The 18,835-nt window shown below is 34.0% G+C and overlaps 1 protein-coding gene across 1 annotated transcript in view; it reads left to right on the forward strand.

Moving 5' to 3' along the window:
• Positions 1 to 11,187, forward strand: part of MTF2 (metal response element binding transcription factor 2) — a 32,791-nt gene extending 21,604 nt beyond the window's left edge. The window contains exons 9-14 of the mRNA XM_007936053.2: positions 2,927 to 2,994; positions 4,585 to 4,755; positions 8,694 to 8,799; positions 8,915 to 8,967; positions 9,080 to 9,184; positions 10,830 to 11,187. Of these exons, the coding sequence (XP_007934244.2) occupies positions 2,927 to 2,994; positions 4,585 to 4,755; positions 8,694 to 8,799; positions 8,915 to 8,967; positions 9,080 to 9,184; positions 10,830 to 11,187 (861 nt within the window). The remainder of the gene's footprint in view (positions 1 to 2,926; positions 2,995 to 4,584; positions 4,756 to 8,693; positions 8,800 to 8,914; positions 8,968 to 9,079; positions 9,185 to 10,829) is intronic.
• Positions 11,188 to 18,835: the final 7,648 nt, after the last annotated feature.

The raw sequence follows: 18,835 nt of genomic DNA on the forward strand, positions 1-18,835 counted from the left end.
TGAGTGCTATCTCACTTTTGAAGGACATCGGGCGAAAAGCATAGAGAAAACTCAAATGAAATATGGCAGAAACAATATTTTGGCCAGAGAAAAATGTAGTATATCTTGTTAATTACAATACTTGTGGCTTTGAGTGTTACACGTTAACATAGAATGTATAAGTGAACAGATATTGCTTAAACTGTGATGTGACAGTGATGTGACATACTTAACCTTAGGTTATATGGAACTTGATATTGGTATATTTTATTAAAGAGAAGAGTAATACTGTATGTAGAAGCATTTATTTATTTATTTATTTATTTATTTATTTATTTATTTATAGGAATATAAAACCTGAAAGTAAAAGTATAGTGTGGGAATAGTGTATGAATAATTATCTGTTTACAGTATACACTATTTTTATGCAGACCATGCACATGATAACGTTTTATTTTCAAACTGCGCAGTCCATTTGCACATTATATGCATGTCTGTATAATTTACATGGGTATGTTGTATGTGAGGAAATACTGTACTGTATATATTCTGTTGATGATATATACTATAAATATAATGGCCAGATGGAAGGCCTAGAATATTATGTTCTTCCAATATAGGTTTTCTAATTTAGTATATAATCTCTGTACTTTTACTTTGCAAAATACAGAAAGAGATCCTTGACCTCTTTATGTGATTTGAAATGTACAGACTTATACAAAGTTGATCTATCATGCTAAAGAAACCTTAAGATAAAATTTCTGAGAAGACTTAGAGAAAAAATACTTAAACAGAATTAATTGTGAATTTCAGAAGTGAAAAGGAGTGCATTTGAGAAATTACAAGGTCAGTTGTGATGTCAGTAGAATTGCAGAGATTTTTTAAATACATGATTTATGGAGATTTAAAAAAGAATAAAGAAAAACATTAGACTAAATCATGTTAAATACCCTTATTTTCTTTTTGATATGGTTAACAAGACTCTGATATGTGAACTCTGGGCGTGGCATGGACTAGTATAACTTGTTTTTAGATAAGATAATGAAAGGTGAACTGTTTAAAAATTAAATAGATTTGTAATTAATTAAATAGCTGTAACAAAAGCAATTAATGTCTTGGAAATACTCCTGAGGGAGATTCTTATGGAGAGCCACAGGGTCTTTGTCTTCACCTTCAATTCAAGAGGGATGACAGAATTAAGAGATCATCTGGAACATTGAGCTGAAAACAAAATTAAATCAGTCAGTTATAAAGTTCTGGTTTTAGGCTTAACCACACACACACACACACACACTCATCCATACATATGTATACATACACACACATATATATACATACCCACACACACTAATAAAGGTAGCTGATGGGGGATACTAGTTCATATGGTAAGATTTTAGAGTTTGGGTATGGGGAGAACTAGGAAGAGGATTGACCATAAGCTTAGGTCCCTAGATGGCATGAATAGTTTGTGCTTGATTGCTAACCTAAAAGTTGGCAGTTGGACCATAAGCTTAATATGAAGGAATGTATCTGCTAAAAACTCTATTCTTGTACGTGGTAATGGTAGCTGTCACATATTTGAAGAGCTCTCTTGTAAAGAGGGTATAGAAGAATTGCATGAGAAGAAGGTTTTGTCCACCTGTGGAATGATCTTCAGTAGTAGGTGACTCATCAGCTTTTGTTAGTGGAAATATTTAAGCCAAAGTTGAATGACTATCTCTACTGTATAAATGATTGCAATATTGGCTGTAAGATTAAATTAGATGGACTTCTAGGGTCTCTTATAAGCTGCAAAGTCTCATTCTATTATTTCTCATTTAATAAAAGTTGTCTGTCATTGGGCATTTCAGAAATTACAGGAGGATGATGTAGTGTAGAGGAATGAGCACCAAACTGTCCTGTCTCAGTATGAGACTTTTTTTCCTCCTGCACCCAACATACCTGGCACATGATAGCTCTTAGTGAATGCTGAATGAACAGACTTGTCACTCCATTCAGGTTCTGTGCTCTCACTAGCCATGTGAATTTGAGCTGTTCATTAAACCTTTATATCTTTTAACTCATCTGTAAAATAAGAGTTGGAGTAGAGACTACAAGTCTTTAGTGGCAACAATCTTTTTTTTTTTTTTTTTACTGGTTTCACTTGAAGCAGTTCTAAGGCTTGGGAATTTTATTGGTAAAGAACATACTGACTATATAAATTTGAAAGTGAACTGTTTTCATTTTATAATTTAGAAGTTTTTGCTAATGGGTCCTCATCTTTAAACTTTGAAGAAGAGGCAGAAATGTCTCTGGAGAGAAGTCCTGTTGGAACAAAATAGAATATTTTCTAGAATTGAATATTTAGCTTTTAAAATGGTTTTTGATGGTAAAAAATTACTGTGCCATTGTAGGACTAGTTAAAATCTATAACTGGCATGAACATAAAATCCCCCAGTTTCACATTTGTAAAAAGTGTAGAGATATAATTGGTTTTGCTAATACTAGAAATAGTGAGAAAACAAACAGTATGTGTCTTTTCTTTTTAGACTTCTTGCTATTGAGATATAGTGGAAGTTTTTATGGTTGACATTTAAATAATCCTAATACAATGTTTTCCCAGATTATAGAATTTGTTTAAAAATTTAATAACTAATCATAAAATCTCTTTTTTGTAGTATTTTATAGTTTACAGCTTTTCACAGATACATATTGTTTGATTTATACAATAAAGTAGTAAAATAATTAGTGCAGGATTTATATACTCCCCTCTTTACAGGTGAGAAGTCTTGAGAGATTAAATAACTCTAGGGTCACACAGTCAGTGAGGACCTAGAATCAGAACTTAGATCTTTTGACTTCTAGTCAGTACACTTTCTCCTCTGCATCACATTGCCTCCATCTAGCACCTGTATTTTACTAATTGATGAAATTGTAGTGCGTTAAATTGTCTCTTTATACTTCACAGCTGGCAGACACACCAAAATCTGAAAGATATGAGCATGTTCTGGAGGCATTAAATGATTACAAGACCATGTAAGTTGACTTATTTTATGTAACCCTTATGAGGGAGACACTTAGTAAGTATAAGGAATATTAGCAGCAATGCTTAAGAATTCTGGGATTGATGTATAGAACTCTGGTATATTCCGTTTTAAACTTTTCAATGTCCTGTTCTCTTCTGATCAGAATAAAGCAGTGATAGTTGGAAAAGGAAAGAGTGATTCTTCTTTTGGGAGTGGTGGTTGGGAGGCATACCAGTATCTCAAGGGGAATCTGGCCTGTTCTGTTGAAAAAAAAACATATTTTGTAATAAATTTTCTCTGTGATGCAATCTACTGAAAATAAATAAAGTCTTGTTAGGTGGTGGGCCTGGGAAATACTGTAGGGAGTATGGGTTTTTAAAAGATTGGCATCTTTGGTTTTAAGATTACGTATTGTTACCGTCAATTTTAGAAAGAGCACTCTCGTCTAAGGTTTTGAAGGTTTTGAAAAATAAATGATATTGCCTGATACATTCTTGTATAGCTCTTTGCTTTTTTTTCCTCCCTAATGAGCATATCTACATTTCTTGAAAATATTTTCAAAATGCAGTAAAAATAATTTCTCTAAATGTAAATGCTGGCTCAAACCAACTCTTACTTTATATTGTAAATTTCTTTTTTGTAAATAGTTGACTATTTTAAACATGGTAACATTTCTTCATTAAATAGTGTTACTAGTAGATCTTTAGGTGAACTGATAAAACATCAAGTACCTGAGCAATTACTGTACTGGTGAAAATACTTTATGGGACAAATCTGAATTGCAATTTAGGATGCCAGAAATACATCTCTTATTGTTACGGAAGAAATGAGGGCTCCTGTTTCTTAATCCTACATAAAAGTAGAAGAACATTCCAGGCAACGGGTGGTCGGTTCTTATAGCCAGGCAGGCTCCGGTAGAGTTAATGTAGATGGAAGTATTGAGGAGTAAGATCCTTACAGATGTAGAGAAGGGGCTAAGGATCATAATTTTCCAGAGGCCCAAGTTCATAATCCAGAAATAAAGATTCTCTGCATACATTTTGGCACCATGAATCAGAGTCGACTTGATGTCAACTGATTGGCCCCACAGTATTTCAATTTCAGATAGGACACATTAGATAGTCCTTTTCTTATTTTATTTTTCTGGGCCTATAGGATTGGTCCCTACTTTCTTTTCCAGCGCTAGTCACCTGTGTTTCTGACTAAGGTCTCTTTTTTCACAGATCCACTCTGAAATAGAATTCTTCTTTTTCTAAACCCTTTTTGAGATATTTCTAACAGATGACATTAAAATATGAGAAAGTATACTGGGAAGAAAAAGACACCATCCTTTGCTCTCCTTCCTTGCTTTGAATAGGTTGATGCCATGTTTGAAAAGAAAAGGGAGATGTGTTCTTCCCCATCTTTCTGATCCTATCCTCCCTGCTCCCTACCTGGGGCAAATAAGAATCAAGGAAAGCAGTGGGAAAGAGGAAGCTTTTGTAGTACTGGGTGGGCTTTCATGTATAAAGGCCTTATATCTAAAAGCTGTGAGTTAGGGTCTGCCATGTATATATGTGTTCAGCTTTTAAATTTTTAGTTAATTTTTTTAAAAATTTAGGTTTATGTCTGGGAAAGAAATAAAGAAGAAGAAGCATTTGTTTGGGTTGCGAATTCGTGTTCCTCCTGTGCCACCAAATGTGGCTTTCAAAGCAGAGAAAGAACCTGAAGGAACATCCCATGAATTTAAAATTAAAGGCAGAAAGGCATCCAAACCTATATGTGATTCAAGGTAAAAGTTGATCTGTGGCTTAGTTTTTCTCTTTAGCTTATTTGTAACTAAAAATGTATGTTATTTAGTCTTGTTAGTATATTTGAAAGTACAAGTGGTAGTTACCCTGATTTGTTTTCCTGTCTGTACTTTCTTGCTTAGACAAGGTACAAAGAGTTGATGCTAGATGTTTATCTTTTTTTTTTTTTTTAGGTCTTTGGCCTTCCAGGAATAGGCCTTATTGATTTTGTTAGCAAACAACTTAAGTACTGGTCTGTTCATTTGTTTGTTTGTTTGTTTTTCATTCATTCATTCATTCAGCACATTTATTGAGCACCTGCCTTATTATATAGTTGCTGGGTATACAGTGGCTAACAAGACAGACTTTTTTTTACCGTGATGGGATTTATATTATAGTGGGGTAGAAAGATAATAAAATAATTAAATAACTCGTGCTGTTTAGGAAATAGCATGCTGTTTTAGAGTATACTGGGATGGATAGAGATTGGGGCATCTACTTTAGAAAGGTGGCTTAGGGGGGGAGGCTTCTTTGAGATAATACTTAAGCTGAGGCTTAAAAAATGAGAATGATCTTACAGTGGGAAAACCAAGGGGAAAATACTCTTGGTAACAGAAATAACAAATGTGAAGGTCCTGAGGCATGTTCTAGGAACTCCCAGATGAGTGTCGTATGAATGAAGGCGAGAGAATAGCATGCATGAGGGATTGGAAAAGCTAACTAGGGCCTGATTATGTAGGTCTCATAAGGAGTTTTTGCTGGAGAAACATGAGGCAATCTGCTTCCGTGAAGATTTACAGCGTTGGAAACCCTGTGGGGCAGTTTTACTCTGTACTACAGGGTCTAAGAGTTGAAATCAACTCTACAGAAGTGTAGTGTGTTTGGTTTTGGTTCATAAGGAGTTTGTGGGGTTTTTTTAAAGAATAATAGCCCTTTAAGGATTTTAAGAAGATTTAATTATCTTTTAAAAATACTTCTTTGGATGCTGTTTGGGGAATGGGTAGGTATAAAAGTAAGAGTAGAAGCAGGAAAAAATGAAGGATGTGGTAGTTGTCAAGGTGTGAAAGAGATGATAGTTGCTTATGCAGGGTTGGGAGTACACATGGAGAGAGAAAATAGATTTGAGATCTCTGTTGGAGGCAGAATTGATTAGCTTTGCAAATAGATCAAATGTGGAAAAGAAAAACAGGAATCAAGCAAAATGATGCCCAGATTTCTAGCTTGAGCAACTGATGATGGGTGGCGGTGTCTGTTACCAAGATATGGAAGAGCAGATTTTGTCCACGTGAATGAAGAGTTCTTTTTCTTAACTTACTAAGATTCGTATGATGGCTGTCTAAGTGATGAAATGAGATAGGCAGTTTGGATATAGAAGTCAGGAGCTCAGAATAGAGGTCAGGGCAGGTGGTATAAATTTGGAAGCTGATTGACAAAGTGATGAGAGTAAATGAAATTACCTGGGGAGCAAGTTGAAAGAAAGGGAGAGAAGGTCGCTCAGAATAATACCTTGATATAATTTAGAGATCTGGAAAAGGTGAAATAAGCAAAAAAAAACCTAAGAAATGATCAGTGAGGTAGGAGGAAGAGCCAGGGATGTATGAAAGGCAAGAGAGAGTGTTTTAAGAAAGATGGAATCCTGTTGAGAGGTGGATTAAGATGAGAGAAAAATGTTTATTTGGATAAGGCAACATTTTATTGTTAGTGACTTTGAGAAAAGCACTTTCTTTGGAGTAGTAAAGATAGATGTCAGATTGCAATGTGATTGAATCTAGCATTCCTCAATTTACATGTCAGTTCATAATAATAGTAATAAAGGAAAAGGGAAAAAAGAAGCATTTTAAGAATTCTGAACAGGAAAGGAGAAAGCAAAAAGGATGTTTTTAGGTGACTGAAGAAATCTTATTGTGAAGGGAAGTAGATAAATGGAATGGCAGCCAAAGAGAAAGAAAAGTAGTCAGTGATACTTTCTCAATAGATGGGAATTAATTGGAATTAATGGGAGTTAAATGGACTTAATGTTTTTGTGTACCAGAAGGAATGATCTAGTGGAGGAGAGGTGGTGGGTGTAAGGAATAGAGGAGGTAACTGAAGATAATTGTAAAGTCAATGAGAAGTCAAAAGGGAAGAGAGCTAGAGCCTAAGTGGGGAATGGCCTTATAAAGTAGTTAAACTTTTCTGTTGAAATTGGATGAAAAAGGAGGAGATAAGGGTACAGGTGCTGGTAGCTTTGTAGATTTTGCAGTTGGAAGATAACTGAAGTTCTTGCCTGGTACCTCTGTTTAGTCAGTGAGAAAATGTGAGACAAAGACATCTGAGAACGAGAATTTTATCGAGAGGAAAACTTAAGGGACAAGTGAAAGATAGGGAAGTCATTCTAGGCAGTAAGAAGATGTAATTACAGAGAAGTCAACAGTGCTTCATGTCTGAGGTTCAAAATAGGTACTGTTTGAAAGTTTCTTTCCTTCATGGTGCTACTGTTCCTATCATTATCAAGTTTTATCACTCTTATACTTTGTAAGCAGTTGCCAACATTATGAATTACCAAAAAAAAATTGTACAAATTTTCTTATTCCCATTATGATTTTAATAGGATATTCCATTGGTGGTAGCTATCAGGTTTCCCTCTCGTTGTCACTAGGTCAAAGTTCACCTATCTGTAAAGCTGTCCTCACTTCCTTCTGGGCCTTACGTTTGGATTGATCCTTTTAGTCTGAGAGTACTGTCTTTAGTCTAGGATTCCTTTATGATCGTTATGTTGATCATCTTGCAAAAACAAAATGAGCACACATACTCCAATCCATCTTAACCTTGAGACTTGATTTTAGCTCTAGTTTTGCTTTGTTTTTCTAGCTTTCCTCCTCCCTTCCTTTTTGTTCTTCTACCTTTATTCCTCAATCTTAATTTGGTCTCTGGAGGGGTAAAATCTTTCCTAACTTCTCCACTCAATTATTTTTTAGTCTATTACATAGTACTACTATTCCTTTTTCCTGTTTTTAAATTGAACTTTTCCCGTAATGCTCTCATAGCGCTTAGCCCATTTTATTAGCCTACTTGTATATACGTTTGTCACTTTCTAACTATACGATGAGCCCTTAGCACAGGGAAGAAACATCTTTGTATCCATATTTTCTAATATCCCTGCTATATGATATATAATGTTTATTGAGTGAATGAAACAGATGTATTATGTATATTGTGTTTACTCCTTTCTTCTGTGCTGTTAGACTTGTCCCTGTTTATAACATCTTTCCCCTTCCTATTGCTTGATATTTGGCCTTTATGTTTCAGAAATGTTTTTTTAGGTCTTTTTAATTTTGCTCTTTGAATGACCTCTGTTTGAGATGAAGGATTCCTTCCTTCCTTGTTTATACACTGCCACTTTGAGCTTCATTCACTTTCTGATGTAATCATTCAAGAATTGATAATATGTATTATCTGTAAAGGTGGCCTCTATTGATACCTGCTGTAATTTTAACCATTAATACTTCTTGAGCCTATGAGGTTCCACTGCTAAATTCATAATTATTTTTAGTGGTGAATTCTTGAAACATCTCCTTCCAAGTAGTAACAACCTAAGCTAAATAATTGAACTTTTAGGAGTTTTCAGATCTTCCATCCAATGTAATTGTCTTATTTAAAAAAAAAAAAAAATCTTTATTGTGTGTATTTTACAGAGTTGCATTAAAGAGAACTTTTTTCTTAAATCTTTCATAATATAAACCCCCTTAATTCAAGAAATAATTTATTTAAATTAGCATGAATTACATATATACTTGACTAAACCTGTAGATTCAGCTTCTATTTGATAATTGTATTTTTGTTACTATTAATATAAAAATATCTAATTATTACATAAAGAGACTTCCCTATGACAGTGTATATTTTCCATTGTCTGATTTCTTTATTCAGAAGTTAAATATAAAATGGCTTTATGTTTCAGGGAAGTAAGCAATGGCATAGAAAAAAAAGGAAAGAAAAAATCTGTAGGTCGTCCACCTGGTCCATATACAAGAAAAATGATTCAAAAAACTGCTGAGCCATCTTTGGTAAGAACTAAGTTGGTATATTTTCTCAGAGAGGAAGATGCATGAAATTACTGAGAAGTTAATATTTTTTCAGCTTTCTTTAGAACCATCCTTCAAGTATATTTTTATTTTCTAGGATAAGGAGTCGGTTTCAGAGAAACCTACCTTGGATTTACCTTGTTCTATAGGGTAAATAGAAAGTTATTTCCTTCTTTCCTAGGAAATTTCTATTTTGGGGAAAATTAGTATTTCTAATGTTATGTAATATAGTTGTTATACCATTTAAATTCTTTTGTCACAGGAGAACTGAGGGAACTGCACATTCATCCAATACCTCAGATGTGGATTTCACGGGTGCTTCCAGTGCAAAAGAAACTACCTCGTCTAGCATTTCCAGGCATTATGGGTAGATATTTTATGTTCTTACTCTTCACTAATTTTTTTTTAGACTCTTTTTCTTTGTAAAGTGATAAGTAGTATTTTAGCAACTGAAAGTGATAAAACCTTTCTGAGAAGCAATCTATATGTAGACTCTGTAGGCTGCTAGTATTCATCTGAGTATTTTTGGTTTTCACAACACAAACATGAAATTTTCACATTTGTTATGAAATATGCTGTGTGCACAGATAAGACATGTTTATAAGCTGTATTCTTCTTTTGTTAGGCTTTTTATGCTTCTGATAGTGCCTTGCTTTAGGAAAACTTTATTTATTTAATAAATTACTGTGAATCAGGCACATAAATACTTTTGTAAGTAAAAGGATTTTAAACTCAGGATTTTTCAGTAGCAGACTCCCCTGTAATATTTTATTTAACACAACTCTTCAGAAGGGTATCTTTTTCCTGAAGCAAGATAATGTCATGACTTGGAGTCAGAGCTCTGAGTTTGCACATTTTATGCTTCCCTTTGTTTAATATATTGAAGTTCACAGTTCAGAAACTGCTCTTATAAATCATGCAAAAATTCTGTGTGTTTAGAGTTTAAAAATGGGACCCATTTATTACTGAATTTTGAATAATAATGTGAGGTATTTTTGACCTCCTACTATGTAGCATGCACTGAGCTAAGCTTTTTACATATGTATACCAGCCACTCCTCAGAAGGAAGATGGGGCAATCTACTTCTGTAGTGATACTGCCTTGGAATCCCCAGGAGGGATTGCTATGAGTTGATCAACTCGAAGGCAATGAGTGTGGGTTTATTTTGTATCTTATTTAATTCTTAGAATAATCTTTTGAGTTATTGTAAGCCCTGTTCTCAATTTTTACTGATGAGGAAAGCAGCAGATCACATATTTAGCAAGTGCAACAGAGCCAGGATCATACTCAGGCAGTGCGATTCTGGAGCATTTGGATTTAGTTGTTATGTTATATTTAGTTGTTATGTTAGTCTTTGTTATAAGATCATAAAATCATTGAATTTCTGAACTGAAAAGCCCTTAAAGGTCATCTAGTTCAACCTCTTCATTTTAATACATAAAGACAGAGGATAGGAGATTTGAATTTGCCTAAGATCACATAGCAGTAGACTTGGAGCTAGATCCAGAATATTCTGACTTGTAGTTTGTGCTTATTTTGTTTATTACATTGTTTCACTAGACCTACAACTGGTAATACAAGAACATTTATTTTAGTTCTGCCACCTTGTTTAAGCCCATGGAATAGTAGCTTATGTGTAGTGGGTGCTTATTAAATATTTATTACTTTGAATGACTGAATGAACTCCTCTTTAATGATAAAGATTGTTGATAATAACTGATTTATGGAGTAGGGACTGTTGATGAGAATTTGCCTTGATTCTTTTAATCTTAATAGCATATGGTTAAGAAAGGGAGGTTCTTCAAAAGTTAGCCCCAAGAAGAAGGTGATGGAATCTAAAGTAATGAAGGCAAGTGATAGTCCATTTATGTAGCATATATATTTTTGGTTTTGCTGATTTTTGTATCAGCAAGGATATACTTACAGATCCCTAAAAATCAGAAAACATATTTTGTGAACAAAAGATATTAAAAAAGTATAGGTAGACAATTTTGGCTGTTTTTGTTCCATAGATTATCTGACTCCAGAAAAAGAACTCGTACAGGAAGATCTTGGCCTGCTGCAATACCACATTTGCGGAGGAGAAGAGGTCGTCTTCCAAGAAGAGCGCTCCAGACTCAGAACTCAGAAATTGTAAAAGATGATGAAGGCAAAGAAGATTACCAGTTTGATGAACTCAACACAGAGATTCTGAATAACTTAGCAGATCAGGAGTTACAACTTAATCATCTAAAAAACTCCATTACCAGTTATTTTGGTGCTGCAGGTAGAATAGCATGTGGTGAAAAATACCGAGTTTTGGCTCGTCGGGTGACACTTGATGGAAAGGTGCAGTATCTTGTGGAATGGGAAGGAGCAACTGCATCCTGACTGTAGGACTGAACATTATGTTCACTGCACTCTCGTATCTGTAGGTACAAGTCAAAGCCCTAAAGGAGTCGGCTTTTAGTATCTTTCTTAAAAAAAAAAAAAATCAAAAAATTTCACAAAAGGAGATGATACCAGCCTTAACATGTACCTGTCAATGTTATGGATTTTGTCATAGAAAGATATCTTTTAAAAATCAGAGCAGAGACTTAATTTTTTAAATCTTAAGATTTGTAGAATGTTTCTAGGGTAGGATATTAAAAATGATTCAAACCCATGCATGGTGTTAGATAATTTTTCTAAATAGTCCATTGAGTCAGTTTTTGTGATTAGTGGTTATCAGAGCAAACAACATCATGTAGATAGCACAAGTATTTGGAGAAACTTTGTCTGTTTTGTTACCAAAATGTTGGAAAAGATTTATTTCAGTACCTTTTAGATTTCATAAAAAGTGCAGTGTATATAATGCCTACTGAAAGATTGTAAAATACTGAAAATTTCTTTCAAGCAAAGTGTAAAAAATATATTGAGCCTGTAAATTGCTCTGTGACTAGACTTCATTGTCGTCTTAATATATTCTTTGCATGTGCATATATATACACACAAATGTGTATATATATGTGTGTGATTATGTGACCTATGCAATACAAATTATGGGAATGGGCAGCTTTGGAGTATATATCCCATAATTCTTTTTTCAGGAATAGTTGCAGTATTTACACAGCAGCATTTCTTCTCAGGCTTATATTGGGTGCTGTTGCTTGCTATGTATGAAGAGAAATGTGTCAAACAAGTTTAGTATGTTCTGATGAAGGGTGTGAACAACAGTGTTCATGGGCTTTTAGAATGCTTTTTCACTTTCAGTCCTTGTAACTCAGCTGTTCAGAACGTAAAACAAATTGAAATAGTATGAACATTATCTCCTACTAGAAGTAACGTTTTCAAGTTTTCATGGCACATTATGATTGTAAATGTCTCTTGGTTTTAACAGTAAGTCTATAGGAGTCCCATGAAGATTCCTGAAATGTCTGTAGTAATTGTTAGTTATGTTTGAATAAGTGTAGTATGAACAAAGTATTTTATTGCACAGGGTTAACAAACAGTAAGTTGCTAGCTGATGCTACTGCTGTTTTATTACAACATTACCTCTTGTTTTTATAAAATGTACCAAGATTTAAATTGATAATTTTATTTTACATGTAAAAAAATTTCTTTTATCACCAGTGTTAGAGTTGTCTTCTGTTTCTTTTTGTTTTGTTTGTTTGTTTTCATTTTTAGCCAAAGAGTAAACAGAAGAATATTCTTATTTTGGTGGCTATTCATTTTATTCTTAAAAATAATTGATGAATTTTAGCCTAAAAATTGGGGTATTGCCACCAAAATGAAAAATATGTAAAGTGTAGTGATTATGGAGTGGTAAAATAATGGGTTAGTACTTATTTATTCCATTAATTGCTTATTTGCCTGTTTATAAAGAAAGTTGCTTTATTTCTTTAAACATCTTCAAAAGATGATCTTTTCTTGTCATGTTATAGCCAAAAGAAGCAGAGAACTTCCTTGTCCTGCATTTGGTTCCTGGTTGACCAGGTATAAATGAGCTTTACAAAAGTGCAAATTAAAAACTGTCATTTCTGTTTACCTCCACCAAAACTTGATTTTTCCCCTAGCTATTAATTTAAAGTTGCCTTTCCTGCAGCTGCAATATTTTGAATAACACACAGAGTTTGTGTTGATTTTTTGAATGTTTGTTTATATCTAGGGGTAATGAAAAATGTAAATCCCGTGTAACCTTATTCACTCCACCTGTATCATATTATTTTCCCCAGAGTCCTTTAATTCTAACTGAACACCAGCAGTATTTTTAGTAACTCTTTCTTTAACATACTTGGAAGACAATTTATCAACCTGAACTGTCTTTAGACGTAATTATTGTGAATGTCTGTCTTATTTTATCATGGTGGTTCACATGATGTTCAGTTTATATTTTTGAAATTGCTTTACTTAGAATTAAAACAGACCAACATTAAATGTGTGTATTTTTAAAAGAGCTAATGAGTTTGCTTCTGTATTTGCTTGAAAATACACACTATTTGCAGTAGTTGACTGCTTTTATGCAGTGAGGTAAGATTTTCCAGTTCCACTGCTAATATGTTCACTTATAATTAATCTTTAGAAAATTAGGATTTCATTTTCCTCTTTTCACCCAAACAATAATTGCATGTTCATCTTAAATGGTCCTTTAAAAAAATAAAAAAGCGTGTTTAGCAAGTTTACATGCTTCATATTTGAAGGACAATATATCTTCTTTTCTCTACCCTGTTCCCAAACTTAAAAGAAAATTTAGACTTTCTAGCTCTCTTATTTTACTTACTTAGAAGTATGTATATCAAAAGATGTCAGGGTTCACATAAAAAGAGTTCTTATTTTTCCTAATTAGCTTTGCCCTTGACTACAGAAACAGAAGATGTAAAAGTAATATACCTTACTAATTTTTATTATTTATTTTTTATAAATTTTATTATTTTTATTTATTATAAATACTCTGGTAATAAATGATAAATATGGATTCTTAAGACCCTGAGACCAAACTGCATCAGTATATGAGCTATCAGAGTTATAAATTCTAATGTAGGGGTGATGAAATCAGCTGGGTATATATTTTGTTACCAAATGTTTAAAGAAAGTTTTCACTGGATATGTGAGAGTTGAGGGTCCTCTTCTACCTTTTTTTGCAAGGTATGTTCAAGTATACATGTTTGGTTTCTATCATGTATATATTCAGCAGATTTCTATTAATTGGTGTTAAGAATAGAACAAATTCTGTGTTTTGGGCTACTTTGTTGAGTTTCTACTAGGTACTGTTTTGGTTGGGACATGATCTGACTTGCATAGTTTTAACACAGAATGTTTTATAATTTGATTCTAGAGTTGTTTCAATGACGATATGGTGGTGAAGAAAGATGCCCATGCAACTTTGGGAAGTAGTGAAAAATGCCCTGTTTGTGTGGGGAGTTTTTCTTCTTAAATTATATTTGCGTACTTCAATGAATGCATGCTCCCAAAAGTCTCCATTGGTTTTTTTTTTTTTCTATGACGGTTGATCAGTCATGTTCTTTCCTCAAGAAAATAAAAACTTGACAAATATAAAGTGATAACTTCATCTGATCATTGATGCTTTCCTAATTGGTAGTAGTTAAGCAACCAGTGTTTGTCTGATAATTTGGAAATGGGAGAAGCTGTGAAATTTATTGGTTCTCAGATAACAGGTAGAATGGGAGCAGATACAATGTTTCTAACTTTTAAGTTATCATAATTTCAAATGTCTTAGAGCAGTAGCTAGACCAAAATATTATATACTGTATTTATATTTAAAATTAGGGTAAGATTGCAAATTAACTAGTTCCTTTTTTCCTCCCTTCACTCCATCTTTACCCAACAAAATCCCATCCTTTCTCTGTGTTTGAGATGATGAGTATAGAAACTGGATGCTTAGGCATCTTTAGGGAATGTGAAGTCTCGTTCAGGAGAATTTTCTACTGGATTAAACAGGCACACAAATGAACCAAACCTTCATAGATGATAAGGAGCACTGTCTTTTTACTTGTTGATGAAACAAAAATATATCCTGTCCCAAATCTAGTCTACTGTTTATGTTTCTTACATTTACTGAAAGGTGTTTAATGCGCTTTCCTGTTTTTTCATGCCATAATATATATTCTCAATGGGAATGATATGTCCTCTAACCAGTCAAATACTGGTTTTTAGGAGGCAAAGAAAAACTTATGTATTTACATTGGTTTGTGCCCCTCCAAATCTCAATACTACGAGACAAAAATCTTATTCTTTAATAATTAATTGCTTTTATTGGGTTTTCTTGGATATTGCACTAGCACTGTTGACTTTGAGTTCATGGAGAGACAAAATATGTATGAGATCAGTGCTGCAAAAGGATGGTGAACAAATAGCTATGACTGGAGAACTTCTCAATCAATTGATCTAAAAGTCATCTTGCAAGCAGTAACCTACACATGCCTATTGGTTGCCGTTGTCAATACTGTTTATGTTTGATTCTCGTTGCTTTTGTATGTGACTTGGGATTTGAGAATTAATTAAAGCTGGTGTGTATTACTATTTAAATCTACAAAAGTTATTTAACCCAGAGTTGTCTGGTGCTGAAAAGAGAAAAAAATGTTGACAGTATCTAAATGAGTATCTCACAGCTAGTTAAACGTAATTTTCTCATGTCAAGCAAAGGTTAGAAAATAAGTTCCTCAAAAATAATTTGTAAGAAATTAATTTTTTCTAATGTTTTACTTTTGCTGGAATAATAACATTTTTGAATGACATTAAAAAGCTGGTTATATTGCTCTTCTTACATGTTTATATAAATTGCTAATTTGTATGTAAAATTTGATACATTTTTATTAATGTTAGTAAATAGAGTACATTAAAAATTACTCAAATGCAGTTGTAAGTTTAAGATAAATGTTAATAGCAGTATCCAACATTAGTAATACATACTAAATGATAGATTTTAATTAGTGTTATTTTAATCAATAATTGCCTTTTACATATTTACTCTTTAACACTACTTAATGTAAGGCATTTGACTGCTAACTGGAAGGTTTTTCAGTTCAAACCCAGGAGCCACTTTGCAGAAGGAAGACTAGGCAATCTATTTCTGTAAAGATTTACCACCTCAGAAACCTAAAGGGGGTTGCTTTGAGTCAGAAACAACTCGATGGCAGTGAGTTTGTTTTTTTTGTTTGTTTGTTTGTTTGTTTTTTAATGAAATGTAAGATAATTTTTCCTATGAAGAGTTTGAGACGATAGCAAGCAGATAAAGATTATGTGAGAATGTGGATCCCTTTTGAAAATATATTAAACCTGCTTAAATAATCCTGAAGCTAAACTTTTCTTCTTAACCTGAAGTTTCAAGGAGATGAAGCTTGTTAGAGTCTGAGGAGGGAAAGCCAGTTGGCTTATCTAAGACTTAGGGAGGTACAGTTTTTATTCCTGCATCCATTTATCACCCAGTCCCTTCCAGAATCTTAAGAGTATACTCTAGAATAGATCCACTGTTTTTTTTCTTCTTTTTTTTTTTTTGTGTGGTTGTAGTGTGTTCCATATTATAATCTTGCTTAGCCCCTGGGGTGGGGGGTGGAGGTACAAATGGTTAACATGGCTTGTCTGCTAACCAAGAGATGGAGGTTTGGCTTCTACCCAGAGTCAGCTTGGAAAAATCAGCCATTGAAACCCCTGTGGAGTACAATTCTATTGTGACACACAATAGGTCTCAATAAGTCAGAATCAATTTGATGGCAACTAGAGGGGAAAAAACAATCTTGCTTACCCTTACGTTTTAGTTCCTCTATTTTTACCTCTGGATATGAATTTTCCAATGAAGAATTATGTCATAAGGAACCTGTTTTAAGAAAAAATTTATATGTAACAAAACATTTGTTGATTCAACATTGTTTTTACATGTGCAGTTCAGTAACATTACTTATTGTCTTAGTTATCTAGTGCTGCTATAATAGAAATACAACAGGTAGATGGCTTTAACAAAAATTTGTTTTCTCACTGTTTAGGAGGCAACATGTCTGAATTCAGAGTACCAGCTGTAGGGGAAGGCTCTCAAGCTTTTGTTCCTGAGTGATTTTCATGTAACTAGGCTTCTCTATTTTTCCGTCTTTGCTTATTTCACTTACATTTCATTTGCTTGTTTAATCTTGTTTTATAACAGACAGTCATTCCCAAATGGGATTATAGCCACAGGCGTATAGATTGGGATTTATAACACTTATTTTTGGAGGATACATTCAGTCTATAACGGTTATGTTCATAATGTTGTGAAACTGTCACTACTATCCATTTCCAGATAATTCCACCACTATTAACAGTAACTCAGTGTACCCTAAACTAAGATGTCTTCTTTTCCCTTCCAGTGCTGGTAATCACTATAAACTTTGGTCTCTATATAATATTTTCTTACCCAGTCTGCAACTTTCTGTCTCTTGAGTGGTGCATTTAATCTATTTATATTCAGTGTAATTACTGACAAGTATGAATTTGTTGCTGTCATTTTGTTATGTGTTTTTCCATGGTGTAGATGATTTCTTTGTTCCATACAATTTTCTGTGCTGAGCTCATTTTGTTTACAAATGGTGCTATCACTTCCTTCATTGCTATTATTTTAGTATTTGCTAAGCACTTGTGCGTTGCCTGTTTCATGTAAGTGTGATGGACCTAATTCCATCAGCATAAAATTCATCTGTGTTGTAGTGTGTATAAAGATTTTATATTTTTATGGTAGTAATACATTTCATGGGAGCTCTGGTAGCATAGTGGCTAAGACACTTGCCTGCTAACCAGACGGCTGGCGGTTCAAACCCACCAGCCACTCCTCGGAAGGAAGGTTGGGCAATCCTACTTCCGTAGTGATACTGCCTCGGAAACCCAAGGAGGGGTCGCTATGAGTCGGGGCCGACTCGACGGCACATAACAACAACAACAACAACAATACATTTCATATATGTGCCATATTTTGTCGATCCATTCATCTGTTTCCATCTTTTTGTTAAGGCAAACTATCTGCAGTGAACATTGATATATAAGTTTGTGTCTGCGTTTCTGCTTTCAGTTCTTTGGGGTATATATGTAGGTTTGGAGTTGCTGGCTTATTTGGTAGTTCTGTGTTTAACTTTTTGAGGAACTGCTAAACTTTTCCACAGTAGCTGTACTGTTTTTCATTCCTGCTAGCAGTAGATGAGAATTCCATTTTTTCCACATCCTTGCCAACGTCTTTTGTTTTCTTTTTTATCATAGCCATTCTACTGGGAGTGAAGTGGTAATTCATTGTGGTTTTGGTTTTCATCTCCTTAATGACTAGTGAGGGGCTCTGTTGGCATAGTGCCTAAGGCACTTGACTGCTAACCAGAAGGCTGGCAGTTCAAACCCACTAGCCACTCCTCAGAAGGAAGACTGGGGAATCTTCTTCTGTAGAGATAACCATCTTGGAAACCCAAAGAGGGGTTGCTAGGAGTTGGGACTGACATGATGGTAGTGAGTTTGGTTTGGTTTCGGTGAAGACTAGTGACATCAAGCAGATTACATGTGCTTGTTGGCCATTTGTGTATATTCTCTTTGGTGAAATGTCTGTTCAAGTCCTTTGATTTTTTTTTTTTTTTTTTAAATGGAGTTGTTTGTAATATTGTTAAGTTGTGGGAGTTCTCTGTATATTCTAAGTATTAAGCCCTTATGGATATATGATACTCCCCAAATTTTCCCAATCCTTTGGTAGACAGAAGTTTTACATTTTGATTAAGTCCAATTTCTTTGCTGATTCTGCTTTTGGTGTCATATCTAAGAATCTGTTTATAGAAACTAGGTCTCAAAACATTGCCTTATGTTTTCTTCTAATAGTTTTATGATTTGAATCCTCACTTTTAGGTCTTTGATCCATTTTGAGTTAATTTTTGTATATTTTTTGGTGTAAGTTATGCACCAGTCTAGCTTCATTCTTTTGCATGTGGAAATTCAGTTGTATCAGCACCATTTATTAAAGAGACTATTCTTGGGAGCTCTGGTAGCATAGTGGCTAAGACACTTGCCTGCTAACCAGACGGCTGGCGGTTCAAACCCACCAGCC

The sequence above is a fragment of the Orycteropus afer genome, unplaced genomic scaffold, assembly GCF_000298275.1.
Source record: "Orycteropus afer afer isolate SDZICR_OR568_19922 unplaced genomic scaffold, OryAfe1.0 scaffold00033, whole genome shotgun sequence".
Classification (NCBI taxonomy): domain Eukaryota; kingdom Metazoa; phylum Chordata; class Mammalia; order Tubulidentata; family Orycteropodidae; genus Orycteropus; species Orycteropus afer.